This window comes from Biomphalaria glabrata, chromosome 4 (assembly GCF_947242115.1).
Source record: "Biomphalaria glabrata chromosome 4, xgBioGlab47.1, whole genome shotgun sequence".
Taxonomy (NCBI): Eukaryota; Metazoa; Mollusca; class Gastropoda; family Planorbidae; genus Biomphalaria; species Biomphalaria glabrata.
In genome coordinates, this window is record NC_074714.1 from 20,350,004 (window position 1) to 20,365,446 (window position 15,443).

A 15,443-nucleotide genomic window follows, 5' to 3' on the forward strand; every position below is an offset into this window, starting at 1 on the left:
AAATGAGTACGTGGCAGGGGAGATAATCACGTTGTCTTTCTTGGCGTTTTGTTTGTTTCTTTTTATTTGTCAACTCCTTTTGTTTTTCTTGTACCTGAAGAAACTAAAAGAGATACTCAATGATTGGTGGCCTCAAGGTTCGTTTGATAGTACGTCCTTCAGTGGATGGCTAATGTAGCATTGTCTTGCAAGTGGTCCAGTGTGTGCTTAGCCCATGTGGTTTTGAACCAAGCAAAGATGTTTTATTATTAACAGCTATACAATCGTCCCTTGACTTTCACTTTGGTTGACTTTTGCGGAAGGGCTATATTAAGGAAAAAAAAATTATTTATTTTTAATTTTTGTAACACAACGGGTTTCTCCGCAGCCGTACGATGTATATATTTTTATTAATATTTCAATTTAAGAAATCACGAAATTTCTAAAAAAAAAAAAAACAATAAAAAAAAACCTTAACAAATATAAATTCTTAAATAAAACGTTCTTTCTATGCCACAGTATAGCAACAGTATATTCACCTTACGTATCAATTCTTTTTATGCTCTAATGCGCCAGGCGGGACACTGTTGTTTAACTCTTTAAAAATGACTGAACATTTAAGGAGTGTTTTCAAAGAAACAGCTTGCAAAAGTTATTAAGGAAAACGGAATTGTTTCAAATGGCGATGTCCTGCTGCTCATATACATAAGTACTGTACCTATATGAAATTATATACAGCGTCTCCACTTCGCAAAAATTTGATTATCGCTGCCGGTCATGGTACGCATTCAAGGGAACGCGATTATAATTTTTCTTAGTTGACAAACCACCACTTAGTACGAGGAACTGATCATATCAGCTTCCTAGGATCTTTAAAACAATAGTATATCTCACAAACTAAAAACAAAACAACAAAACATTGGATTTGAAACCCAGCTTGTTTTGCTTTAAATGGCATAATGATAATAATTACAAAGAAACTAACTAATGGGATGGATTGACAATTTATTATCTTTCAGAGACTGTTCATACAAAAAATGAGCCAGTCAAAGAAAATATACAAAATGAAACGCCCAACATAAAAAATATCACAAATAAATGAAACACAAAAAGTAAACACAGAAACAATGTCTGTCACGTTTTGTTTTCGCTAGAATCACTTGGCTGTGACAAACTTATGTACCACTATTAGGCGCTTCATTTTAAAATAAAAACTAATTAAATTTAAATAGGTCTAGCTTAACTAAGACATGTTAAATTAATAATATGAAGATTTTCAATCATTGTGATATACAAATATGTACCGTTATGTGAAAGAAAAGCAAGCTTTTTAAAACTAACTACTAACACATTGATATATAAATACATAGGAATGTTTGAATTTCTGGGAATATCACAAAAAAAAAACGTGATTCCTAAATAAAAACATTTTTAAAAGCTAAAAAATCTTGAAGATTTCTTGTTCCCTTTTACACTAGATCTGAAACAAAATGCAGGTGTCAGGACTCAGGTCCATAACATACTAAATCAAGTACTAAGACGTAGTACTCAATACTGTGATTCAGATAAAGAGGTCTGTTGGCTTATTCCCCTTTTTTGTGGTCTAGGTATTCCTAACATATGTTTAATTAAGTGTCAAAAAAAAAGTATTGCCTCATCACCAAGAAATCCCAGCGATGACCAAGAAAAAAATCATAGATGCATTTACATTGAAATTGTTTTTTTAACAATAACAGTTTTTATGTAACGATTGGGGTCAATACATACATACGCCAAACTTAGCTAAGTCATAACAGAGTTTATTTTTCACATGTATTTGGAGTATTGGACATTTCTTTGGGATATTGGAAAAAATAGATGAATGTGTATACACATTGATACAAATGAATTGATACAAAGCAATGCGTCAGACAGAAGGTCTATGAACCGGATTAGGCTTACATTTCTAGGTTGTCATTAATCAAAGTCTTCCTTTCGTATCATTGACATTGTTAACTTCACTGTTTATGGAGTCTACCTAGGTTCAGATACAAAGTTATGTATTGGCTATTAAATAATTTATAATTCTATTTGCACAGAATGGTTGTTGTAGACAATAATGATTCGTTATTTATTCTCAATGATAACATTTTTCCATTTATTTTACTGTGCATTCGATATCTTGAAAAGGATTAATTTTGTAAAAAAAAAATATTTTTCTATAATTTAGGTTTGGACAAGGAAATATTGAAGAACAACTTTCTTTATTAGAGAATTTCATTCTCTCAAAGATGAATGTAGGTTAGACTTAAGAACTATTTTTGGCATAAAAATATTTTTCCCATTTGTTTTCATTGTGCTGATTTGATTGAGTGGAAAATCTATGTCTTCTATGTTCTAACTCCTTCAGAGAACAATGTGCTTCTAGTAGTGTCTAGAATGTTTACAAGAAATAAAAAAAAGATATCTAGCAAGTATTCATATTATTTATATTAGACCAAATATGGTTTTAGTTTCAAGACTAACGTAGAAACAAGAATCTGAGTATTTCTTCAAATGTATTTGAACTTTCATGTTCCATGATGGTGTCAGAAGTAAGTACATTTCACATCATCATCTTTACGAACACAGCAGCATTTATCCTGTTTCATTCCCCTGATGACATCTTGATTTTTGAGGTTCAATTTTGTAACGTTTGCTTAATATGTAGGTCACAGCTGGGGGCTGCGTTGCCAAGGGAAATATTGCATTCCTTATTGATCTTGGACTCAAAGACAAAGCCTTATTTACTATGCATTGAAAGCATTTGTTGTCCACAAAATTGTAGATGAAGACATCATTATCAACAAATAAAAAAATCAACAACATTAAGATATTTGATGAGGAATTCACATGCATATATTCAATGACATAATACGTACTTCATTATTTACACATTTTAAAAAGCATCATTCGGGGGAATGCATCACAATATATGACGTAAGCAAAACTAAAGGAAAATCAAATGGGTTTAGTTCCTATTAGGACTTATATCAATTCTCTAGAGTTATAATATTTAAAAGCAATGAACGGGTTATGGACATAGATGGGTTTTCAAAAATCATAACCTAAACTCAGCATGTTCTGGCTGATGGTATCACATATCTCAACGTGTATGAACAACCTCCTCTATCATAAGATGTTTAAATCAGCACCAGCTCCCTCCTACACCTGAGCCATTCTTGGTGTTGTGTGCTGCATTTAATAAAACAGAATAAGAACTATGGCGCCCGAGATAAAGCAAGCTTTATAGTTGAATACTTGGAAGAACAACAACAAGGAAACTGAACAAAATATCTTCACTTTGAACAAGATATCTTCACCGTAAATGTAATGGAAACGTTATGTACTAGTTGAATTCAAATGTAGGAACTCATTGATTGGATGTGAAGTATTTAAAAAAAACAAACAACTAGCTTTCTTATCATTTAGTTACATTACAATTAACATTATTTTTCAGAGCTTAGTATTTTTACACAACTATATCATAGCTATCCAACTTATTGTTTAGGTATTACCATACATTATTAGTGTATTTTTCTTTCCAACATTTCTCCCTATCCGTCCCTTCAATTCCATTTTGTACTATTGTCACACATTTTAAATGTGTTCAGTTTTTTTTTAGGTGACTTTCATGGGGCCCGCCGGGTCCTTCTCAGAGTTACGAGATATCTAGTGGCTAAGTTTAAGAAACGATACTCAGTGTGTTGGCGTGTTATTTTATTGCTGGTGTTTCCCTATAAGCAACGGCGGACTGGGTGTCAAAATCGGCCCGGAGATTACTTTACAATCCGGCCCATGAGTTGTATATCATAATGATATAAGATAAGATAATTTATAAGAGAGTATAGACCTTATGTTGCTTTTTAATTTTGAATAGGAAGAAACCTACAAGTAGCAAGTATGGAAGTAAATTGTGATCTATGGGGCAGTTGATGGTTTACGTGGGTGTCATGTGGCCAGCACAACGACCAACCGCCTTCACTTTTACCCAAACATTGTCATGTACCCCTTAAAGCTGGGTGGATTCCATAATAAATAAAAACCACAGACTTCACCAGGATTCGAACCTAAGACATTCTTTCGGAAAAATGTGTTAGATAAAATGAGTATTACACTGTAAAAGATTTTTTGAACAAGACGCTCAAAAGTCACTTTTATAAGAGAATATTATAAAACTTCAATTTAATACGTGTCATAGTGACATCCATGAGGCCCTTTCGGCGGTCTTACCGGCCTGTTTCGGTACCGACCCACCCGGCATTTGCCCGAATGCTCAAATAGCCAGTCCGCCCCTGCCTATAAGTAAAACTCTCAAGACTCTCTCCATATTAAATAATATTTATATTGTGTATATATTAAACTAATACTAAACTTTAATTGTTTTTAATGAATCGTCATGATAAAGAAGAAGTGGTTGTGAAAGCAGAGAGCATAACAAATGTTGCCCAGGTCATGAGAGTCCGCGTGATCCGTCTGTCCAATGAGTAGGTTGATCGGCCACTGTTGCAGGCGTCTCTCGTGCATGACATCAGGCATCCCGTGTAGTGGACGTTGTCAAACTGGAACATTCCGCACGTGTTTTCAAAGGCGTACAAGCTGCAGGAGCGGATAATCATCTCCTCATTTGTTTTTACTGGACGAAAAGAAAACAGTAGTGATGGAAAAAAAAATATATTGAATGGTTCTATATTCTATATCAAAGGGAGCTAATAATGTAAAAGATATACTATAAAATACTTGTTGAATTCTTACAGTTAGTTCCCTTTATCTTGGTGCAATAGCGTGCTGGGAACAGACCTATCCGGTTGTTTTGACCTTGCTCGCATCTGTTGATGTAAAATATCGAATTAATGTTTTTCAATTACATTCCCAGAAGTCTAAGAAATTCACCCAAAGCGTAACAATCGTTGAAAAGATCACGCACTTTACATTGTGTGTGTGTGTGTTAGTAGGGGGTCAGCTAATAATATGTGTACGAGAAGGTGCGAAAGAGTGGACCTTTTCTACTACACTAACGCCCAGTAAACCCTAACCCTAAAGGCGCGTACAGTATATACAATATATATATATATATATATATATATATATATATATATATATATATATATATATATATATATATATATATATATATATATTAGATTTTAAAAAAAAGCTGTGTTTCTTAACCTTTGGCGAAAAAAAAAACAGCCATGTTTCTTTCTTTTGATAGCTAGGGAGGGTTTCTGGGGGAGCGCTGCCATCTTCCCTAGTGGGGTCCGGGGCGAAGCCCCGACGCCTAAAGCGTTTTCTTGTATTCTTTACAGCAGAAACGCATTCTCATGACAGCTACAGCTCAATATTCATCTTTTTCAAAAAGTACTTTATGAAAATGTTTTACTTGAAAAATATTGTAATATGAATTTACAGGCCCTTACTACATTGCAAATACAACCGATATGTTCCTTGAAAAGATAAGATACCCCACATATTTAAATTAAGGCTTTGAGGATCGCAGCCGAAAAAAATATTCGAATAGTAATAAAAAAAACAGCCACGTTGAAGCCTTTCTCCTGACAGCTAGGGTGTTGGGGGAACACCGTAAATTCTCCCACTGGGGTCCGGGGCGAAGCACCCGACATCAAAAGCGTTTTCTTGCATTTTTCACTGCTGAAACGCATTCTCCTGACATCTACAGCTCGTTATTCATCCTATTAAAAAAGGACCAGTTTGAGTAAAGGTTGGAAAAAAGTGAATAGGAAAATAATATTTGGGTTCAGAACTTATCTCAATTGTTACTCTTGTAATGAAAACTTTCGTATGAATTCTAAATTTTCCAAAACAAAGTCTTTCTTAAAATAACTAAGATAAATTCGTGTGCAATTACATAAACTCTGTCGCCATATTTGACTATTCTGTTTTAAAACGTCATGTTTTTGTCTGGAAAGGGGAGAGGGCGGTAGAGTGAAAACGATTAATCCTCACTTCTTTTTATGATTTCTACTAAAGATTGCATTTGGCACTAAAGAAAAAAAAAAGGTAGAGGGGTGGCTACTCCATATAAGAATGTAATTTATAAGATATATAAACTAAAATATAAAAAGAAAAAATCATTGGTTTGTCCGATGGGCGGAAGGCGTTTGCATGTATCTCCTCTCCAACCAGGTACAACCCATTTTTATTTTATATTTATTAATGATAAAATTTGAGATCAGAGTCTGTATGCGACATAATATACAAAAAGGCTAAAACATCAATAAGTACCATATGTTATATAGTTATTCAACAAATCTTGTTCACAAACTGATTTCTCCATAAAAATAGGACCGCCCCCCAACCCCACCCAATCTGCTAACAGGGAAGAGACATAATATAGAGATTGTTTAGAATATCAATAACAAGTTTCAATTATATAGATATTTAACTGATTCTGTTAACAAGCTGTGATTTCTCCAAATAAATTGAACCCCCACCCCACTCGAAAGTTTATGGTTTGGGGGGGGGGGGTATTGATGCCATAGCAACCTCCCCATCCCACCAAATCGGCCAACATACTAGAAGGGAGGGGCGAAATAATCTAAAAATAGGTTGAAATTTAAATAATTAGTATATATTATTAACATAATTAACAAATTCGTATACAAATTGTGTGATATCTTTACTACAGCCCCCCCCCCATAGATCCGCCAGTAGTACAATATTAAGAGTATCTCTAAGATATTGAAGTACTACACTCAACCCTAGCCCCAGTCAGAGGCATGTTGTTGCAATTATGAACAAAATCCCCACAATACATTGCTAGCGCTAATATTTGATTTGAAAGTGCAATGAAGCTGCCATTGATTGTTATAACATATCAAATATAAATTTATAATGTCTAAATAAAAACAAGATTAAATTGAATCTTAGCACCCTTTATTCTTTAATGTCTTTAAACAATCTCAGATAGCAGAAATACTTTTTTTTTCGTTTCTGGACACAATTTATTTCTTTGAGAATTAGAAACCTGTCACTTTGAAGATTATTTTAAACTGCAGTTCTCTGAATTGTACTATTGGTTTGACAAGGGAAAATACGGCGGCTTTTATTTTCAGCAGTCTCTCTTCTTTTGTGAGAATTTAGATTGATAGCTGCTTGGTCGAGGGATATGCACACCCTAGTGTCCTACGATGGTCTCGAGTTCAAGCCTTGCCCGCTGACATCCCATGCTGACCTAAAGAAGGTCTGGACATAAATAAATAATAATAATAAATAAATAATCTTCATATCTAAAGGATCGTCCGAAAACCAAAAGACAGTGTTCCATACACTTGTGTTAATGTTTCTACATTTTTGTTGGTGAATTGTGGAACGACAAAGAATATTGCTCATTTCTTTCCAAAATCCCGTCTCTTTATTAAATTTCTCACGCATTATCCTCAATTATTTTATTCCAAAAGGCTCATCCTAGATTATTCTAAAGGTATGTTTATTATTGTTTATAGTTTTTGACTTTTGATTTTTTCTGACTTACTTGATTTCGACTTTGAGCTTGGTAATTACCGAAAACTTGATAGTCTCAAAATGTAAAGTCAAGATGTTATAATTGTATGTAGTCAAGAGCCCAATGAAACAAAACATCACTGTTTAAAGTTCCGGCCACGAGAAATAAGTTTCACAATAGTCTTTATAATAAACAATAGATACTATTATATCAATATAAGAATCATAATAATGTACACGATTTGTGAGGTAAAAACAAGCCTGCAGATCTTTCATTGATTCTGAAAGATGTGTGTTAAGTGTCCTCTGCTGAGATTGCATAAGATATATGCGAGCGTATAATAATGAACACAGCAGCTGCATGGCCGTGTGGTAAGTGCTTCAGTGGTCACGATGGTTAGGAGTTCGAATCCAGTTCACCACCTTCTCCTGTGTAGGACGTAACAATCACAAGTTCTTCACGAACACCCAAAACGTGTAAAAACCACAAAATGATGTTTAAAAAAAAGGTGGAACAAAAGAGCGAATTCTGGGCCCAATAAAATGAACAAGTGAAGTAAAAAGTGATTTGGAATGCAGAGGTGGATCTCTCCAAGAGTAGGGGAAAAAAACTCGTAACGCCTGCAATAGTTTTATACGCACCCACCGTGACTACGCCTGCAAATTTAAGGTTATCTTCTTCCGTCTCAGGAAGTCCTTCTAGGGAAACAAAAGATTGCCCGGGACAATTAGACACGCAGACAGTTAGCTTAACAAAATGGCAACAAAATACAATTCGCATTAATTTAGCTATCCTGCAGACATCATTAAGGAAATGATGTTCTAGATACAATGTAATGAACAATTCGTTTCCTTACTGTTCACATTGGTCTTCCAACTAGTTCCAACACAATGCTTACAACTTTGTTCGTTTCCTTACTGTTCACATTGGTCTTCCAACTAGTTCCAACACAATGCTTACAACTTTGTTCGTTTCCTTACTGTTCACATTGGTCTTCCAACTAGTTCCAACACATTGGTCTTCCAACTAGTTCCAACACATTGGTCTTCCAACTAGTTCCAACACATTGGTCTTCCAACTAGTTCCAACACATTGGTCTTCCAACTAGTTCCAACACATTGCTTACAACTTTGTTCGTTTCCTCTGCTGTTATTGTGTCGGTCAACAATAAAACATTCTCTCCTTTTTCTTCTTTCCCTCTCATTCTTTGTTGTCACAACTTTGTCTTTCTATTTCCGTTTTTTTTTTCTTCTTCTCACTTCTGCTTCAAGTGATATTTAATCCAATTAGGCAAGAGAGTTCTCTTTTCCAGGGAGGAAAAAGAAACATAGTTGGATAAATTATGATCTCTGTTTTAATCCCGAGTACTCTTGTCGTTTAGAAAGCTTTTTTTCAATAACAGGGAAGCTTCCAACTAAATAACTATTAAAGAGTGCTCATAATTCTAAAATGTTTTAAAATCGCTTTACTAAAGATTGATGATCAATAGAATAAAATGAATAAAAGATTTGATAGTTTTGTGTTTGGAAGATTTGAAAATGTTAGTGTGAACTCTACACTCTCTAATTTAAATTAAGTCTCGTTAAAATAAAAATTGAATTGAGCTAAACATATTTTTTTATTGCTTTTATACAGTGCAACTTTCATGCTCGGAGTGCTATGGTCCAATGCTCGGAGTGCTATGGTCCAATGCTCGGAGTGCTATGGTCCTATCTCTTCAATGAACCAGTTGGCGGGAAGGGGGGGGGGAGAAGGTTTCCGTGCTGCCTCTAGGTGCTCTGAAAACACAACTCTGCTCGGATTCGAATTGGAGCCCCCCTGATAGGTAGCTAAGCGGTTTTTACCACTAAGTCAATAAAAAACCGATAAATTACCATTACATATCGTTTTTAAAAAGATGACAATGAAATTGGCATGCCATAACCACCATTTGAAAGCCTCCAGGCACTAAGGTTCCGTGCTGAGATTACTCTCTTGTAGCACGGTCCAGTATCTGGCTGTGTTCTTTAGGATTTGCATGCCTCTGTACAGGGAGAGTGTCGCGTAGTATAGACAAGTGTCTATTTCTTTCTCCTAACTCTGTTTTTTTTATTTCCTCTACTGGTAGTACGTGTACGGGGCGAGAGTGTCTTGTATTTTTTTGTTTTGAATTGTTTTGCTACGTCACAAAGTCCGGTGACATCTATGGGTCATTCTTTGTCATGAGGCAGTTCACCCTCTGAGTTTGGTTGTAACGGACGGTGTGTTGGCCCGTAAAACGTTATTTGTCTGTACCATTTTCTCGGACTTATTATTCAGTTGGATTTTTGGGACCCCTGTTTAGGGTGAGTTATTCGTTTGTGATATCTATTATTGTATGCTGTATGAGGTTGTCACTATTTCTATTATTAGTGTAGAAGTTGAGAGTATTGTGTTTATTTCGTTTATAGGGTGTCAGTGTTGGAGTTGTGGGCGTCGCTTGCCGTCTCAGAAATACATATTGCAGTTCTTTTCATTGTCGTTGTCAAACTTTACTATTACCGAGGTTGGCAGTGTTGTGACGCCAGTCGGTCAGAGTCTGGTGGACCATAAAGCCAGGGTGACAAGTTAATAGCCGTAGCAAAGGTGCTTAAATTAATTATTGTATAATATCTTTATATATACCTATTATATATATATATATATATATATATATATACTAATATATATATATATATACTAATATCTAATATATATATACTGTCTATTTGTCATCCTCATTGTACATACACATATATGTTTCATACAATTAAATTCATTTATTTTTGTTGTTATTTAAACTATTCACCTAGTTGTTTACTGTATGTACGACTGTGTGTGAGTGATGTTCTTGTCAGGTTGAACCCCGGGACCTTAACAGTATACAGCTAGTTAAAAACGCAAATAAATAAAAAAACTGACAAATGGGGGCTCAGAGTCCGGCTGTGACTACTAGGTCATAGATTGTCTTATCTAGTCTTGTTATCTTATAAAATAAAAAAAAATATATACTGCCTAATACCCCTTTATTGTATTTATATTTGATGTATTGGGTACAATTTGCTGAAGAAAAAAAAATGTTTGTGTACTTCTCATAATTGTTTGGACATCAAAAGTAGCAGAGGCTTGAAACATTGTTAAATTTATCATTAATTTGTTTGAATTCACCGCCATATTACCATATGTGTTGATTGTTGATATTGAGGATTGTACCAATGCTAAATTCATCATTTATGATTTTGAACTCATCATCATATGACTATAGGTCTTGATATTTTAAGATTGTGATTTATATTCATTTATTTAATTTTTTCTTTCATGTAATTTTGTGCTTCACTTATGACCGAGTGACGAGTGTCTTCTCGCTCCCGACAACAGACAAGTTTGTGGGGATTGACCGTTGATACCGGTGTTAGAGGCCATCGTTCCTGTGTTGGTGTTTTGGAAGTCCCTGTAGCAGCTACCTTTCTACGCATCGGCCTGGAGTGAGGCGTTTTCTCTCCGACGTTGGATACTGCTCAGATAGGTTTTCTCTTTCTTTGCCATACGACACACTCATAGGTTGTAGTTTACATCTTATGTCTGTACATTATAGTATATCATAGTAATAATAATAATAGTATTAGTTGATTTATCTTAACACAGTAAGGCACTTAGACCATGGAAACCAGGTTAACGGTAACGTCACAATTTATTAGTGATGGCCGTGCTATGGGGTACGAAGGGGAAAGGCTAGAGAAATATGTGAAGGAACGGAAAGCTGAATATGATAGAGATAAGGAAGTCGCGAAGGCAGAGGAAGAGGCTAGAAAGAAAGAGGCGAAGGCAGAAGAAGAGGCTAGAAAGAAAGAGGCGAAGGCAGAAGAAGAGGCTAGGTTTGAGCGGCAGGAGAAGTTGAAGAAAGAGGCGAAGGCAGAAGAAGAGGCTAGGAAGAAAGAGGAAGAAGAGAGATTTGAACGTGATGAGAAGGCCAAACGCGAAGAGCACGAAAGATGGAAGGAAAGAGATGCCAAGGAGTCAATCAAGAGGAAAGAGGAGTTGGAACTGGCTAGGCATAAAGAAAAGTCTGCGCCAGAGGCAGGCGGGGCGGCAGGACAGTCAGGGGATGTGCGTTACAAGAATGTCTTAGACAGGCTTGACAAGAGTTTCCAGGGAATGAAAGATGACGACGACCTCCTAGCTTACCTAACACACTTTGAGGCCGTTGCAGCAAGGTGCAAAATAGAGAGAAAAGAGTGGTCCTTGCAGTCTGTTCCTTAGCGAGAATTATGAAGAAGTCAAGACTGCACTTCTTCGCAATGCAGATATCAACGCGGAAACCTGCCGCAAAAGATTCCATCTCGTGAGACCAAGTCAAAACGACTTTAGGAGATATGTAACAGAATTGAAAACGGCCTTAGACAATTGGTGCAAGATGGCCGAAGTCGGTAAAACAGTGGAGGAGTTAAAAGATCTGTTGATCAAAGATAGGATCTTAGAAAGCGTATCGAGTCGTATATACAGGCAACTGGTTTTGAGCAAGCACAGAACAGTAGAGAACATGCTGGAAGTTATAGAAGGCTTTAAGGTTGCTGGGTCAGATGAGCCGATTTGTAAGGAAGAGAGTGTATATGTGGCGGCAGCATGTTGTGAGCCTGTGGGTAAAAGAAAGGTAATTGTGTGTTTCAGTTGTGGTGAAAAGGGGCATAATTCAACCGAGTGCCGTAAAGGTGTTTCCCCGTCTAACGAGATTGATGTTGAAGATGTGAACTCTAATGATATTGTCAGCGATCAAGATCAAAGGTCAAGACATAGATGACTAGCGGCTCGTCGCGATTCGGATGGTCGCCGTGGGTATAAGTTAGTGCCGGATCGCTACACAGTAACTGTTCAAAATTTGCCATTCAATGTTAACTGGCAGAAGTTAAAAGATAGATTTAGAGATGTTGGTTTAGTGGGATTTGTGGAGGTTTTAATGGCAAACGGGAAGTCGATGGGCGTAGGTCATGTAAAGTTACGGAACCTGGCCGATGTTGCGAGAGCAGTTAAATATTTAGACAAGTCCAAACTTGGAGGTAGAACTATTGTAGTTGTCCCACATCGTATAAGTGCGCGGGGGTAACGATATGATAACTTTGATTCTCTGTTATATATATATATATATATATATATATATATATATATATATATATATATATATTTATATATATATTTGCTTTGTTGGTCAAACGTTCCAATATTTAGACCTATGGAAGTAAACTGGAACTGCAGGTGTGCGTTGGCATTGAATAGGCTGCAGACTTGTCTGAGTAAGTATCCTATTCTTCGTTTACCTGATACTTCTCTAACTTTTTTTTTCTTCAGACAGATGCTTCAGATAAAGGAATTTCTGGCATTCTCTGTCAGTGTATCAAAGGCATGTTACATGCCATAAAGTACGTAAGCCGTAAATTGTTGCCTCGGGAGCAGAAGTACTCTATTATTGAACGGGAAGGATTAGCCATAGTATATTCTGTCAAGAAACTGGACAGGTATTTAGCAGGTAAAAGATTTCCCCTGCTGACTGATCACAAGGCCTTATCGTATCTCAGGAGCACAAACTTTACCATTGCACGTATCACAAGATGGGCATTGATGCTACAAGACTACCACATTGATGCTACAAGACTACCACATTGATGCTACAAGACTACCACATTGATGCTACAAGACTACCACATTGATGCTACAAGACTACCACATTGATGCTACAAGACTACCACATTGATGCTACAAGACTACCACATTGATGCTACAAGACTACCACATTGATGCTACAAGACTACCACATTGATGCTACAAGACTACTCCTTTGACGTTGCCCACGTAAAGGGAGAGCACAATCTGCTGGCTGATCTTTGTTTAAGATTGATATAGACTTCCATCCGCCATTTATATTATGTCTCTATGTGTTATAACATGTGAACTTGTGTTTTATATTATGCAAATGATACTAATTTCAAGAATATAACCAGCATGCATTAGTGATATCGTTCTTAAGACCAGTCATACTTTGAAGTTGTTTCCGAGCAAACTGCAATCCTTAAGGATGTGGTCATCAAACATTACTGAGTGATCGCATTGAAGTTACGCCAGGAACTTTTTTTTGTATCACTATTTATTTTGTTTACATACGTACAAGGACAAATAGTTGTGTTCAACTCGTTTAACATTTATTTGAGACGCCGCCTCTCTTGAGCCTTGACCACGTGACATGAGGATGTTAAAGTGAAACAAATGTTGTAAACTAGGAAGTCTCTTGAGTCAACAACAAAGTCTAAGTATCAGGTTCTACGTTACTGTTAATGGAAAACAAGAAGAGGAAAATACACGGACAGCTTCACGTTAGAATTCAAACTGCAAATAAAGTTGTTGATGCTATTACCATGTTTTATCTTAGCAAAGACGTAAAGAGATTGGTGGCCAAGTGGTAATGTATAGATTCCGAACTGAAGGGTTACAAGTCCTATCTAATTCTAATGGGTACTTGACTCTAAGTGGGAGAAAAGTAATGTGTTGTGCTAGCTACATGACCTCCTCCAATTTAAAAATGCTCAATGAATTATCAAAAATGTACCATTAGATCTATTTCCCTTTAGGCTGCTTCATTGGTTTAGTAAACATAAAGTCACGACATGGTCTAGAACTCTAGATCAATGGTGGACTAACTTCAACCAGCAGGCCAACTCCAGCCCTCGGAAAGGTTTAATGATCTGAACCGCCAAATGTTTTGTAATAATTAAAAATAACTTTAACTCACATGAAAAAACATCCTAGAATCATTCGAGTACTTTTGCGACTTTTAATGTCATGATTTATTGCGTCAGCTGATTTAATTTTCACATGAGCGCAGTAAACAAGGTTTAACTGTATAATAATAATAATAATAATAATAATAATAATAATAATAATAATAATCTATATTATCCATAGTGAAATTAGTCTTACAATTTGTGCATTAAACCAAACAAAGCATCATAATTAAATCAAAGTATACATTCACACCAAACTCACTCATAATTAACATTTGAAATGTTTATATCAGATTGCTTCTATTTGGATTAGTTCCCCCGTGTATCATTTTGCATGCACGTTAAATATTTTAATACTTAAATGTCGAATAAAAAAAGGTTGAGCTGTTTCAGAATACCATGTTTTTAAAGATGATTGCAAATGAGACTTTTTCTTACATTTAGTTAAAGTCACTGTGTCCTATGGTCGTATACAAGGACTATACAATTTCACTCACTTGCAAACATAAAACAATCTTTATGCATTTCCAACTGATAAAAATAACAGAAATAATAAATCAGAAGATTTTTTAAAAAATGTTTTTTGGCCAGCAAAATATTTTTCTAAAAGTTATTAGTTCTCAGAAAGCTGCTACACATGTAGAGTCTAATAGGCCCATTGTTTAAAATCATAAAAACCGCTACACAGGTAGCGTCAAATAGGCCCATTGTTTAAAGTCATAAAAACTGCTACACATGTAGCGTCTAATAGGCCCATTGTTTAAAATCATAAAAACTGCTACATATGTAGCTTGAGGTACTTTTGACTAAAGAAGATCATATTATTTTTGTTTCAATTTAGAGCGGTGATTTATAAAGAGACTTATTCAGCTTATACCACAAATTCAGTCAAGTACAATTTCTTTCCCTTGTTTATGGTAGCAAACAAAATAATTAATTACCAAATGTTAATTAACTAATTGTTTAGTCTTTTTTTTTTAAAGTGTTCAAAATTTCAGCTTGATCAGAAATTGGGTGTCGGAGAAATAATGTTTGCAAACTTTTTACCAGACAGACAGACAGACAGACAGAGTTGTTATAAGCTTTGTAGAAAAATCAATGATTACATTATACAACAGTTTACCACATAATTGTGTAATTAATTTTTTTATAACAGAATATGATGACGTCAACAAATTAAGAAACTTGCCTCAACCCCCCAGCTAGTTTATCTG

At 35.5% G+C, this 15,443-nt stretch overlaps 1 protein-coding gene across 1 annotated transcript in view; it reads right to left on the reverse strand.

Annotated features, from left to right (window-relative positions):
- Positions 1–898: 898 nt before the first annotated feature.
- Positions 899–15,443, reverse strand: part of LOC106053444 (uncharacterized) — a 58,397-nt gene continuing 43,852 nt past the window's right edge. The window contains exons 4-5 of the mRNA XM_013209005.2: positions 4,753–4,826; positions 899–4,633 (exon numbers count right to left, since the gene is read on the reverse strand). Coding sequence (XP_013064459.1) covers positions 4,395–4,633; positions 4,753–4,826 — 313 coding nt within the window. The 3' untranslated portion in view covers positions 899–4,394. The remainder of the gene's footprint in view (positions 4,634–4,752; positions 4,827–15,443) is intronic.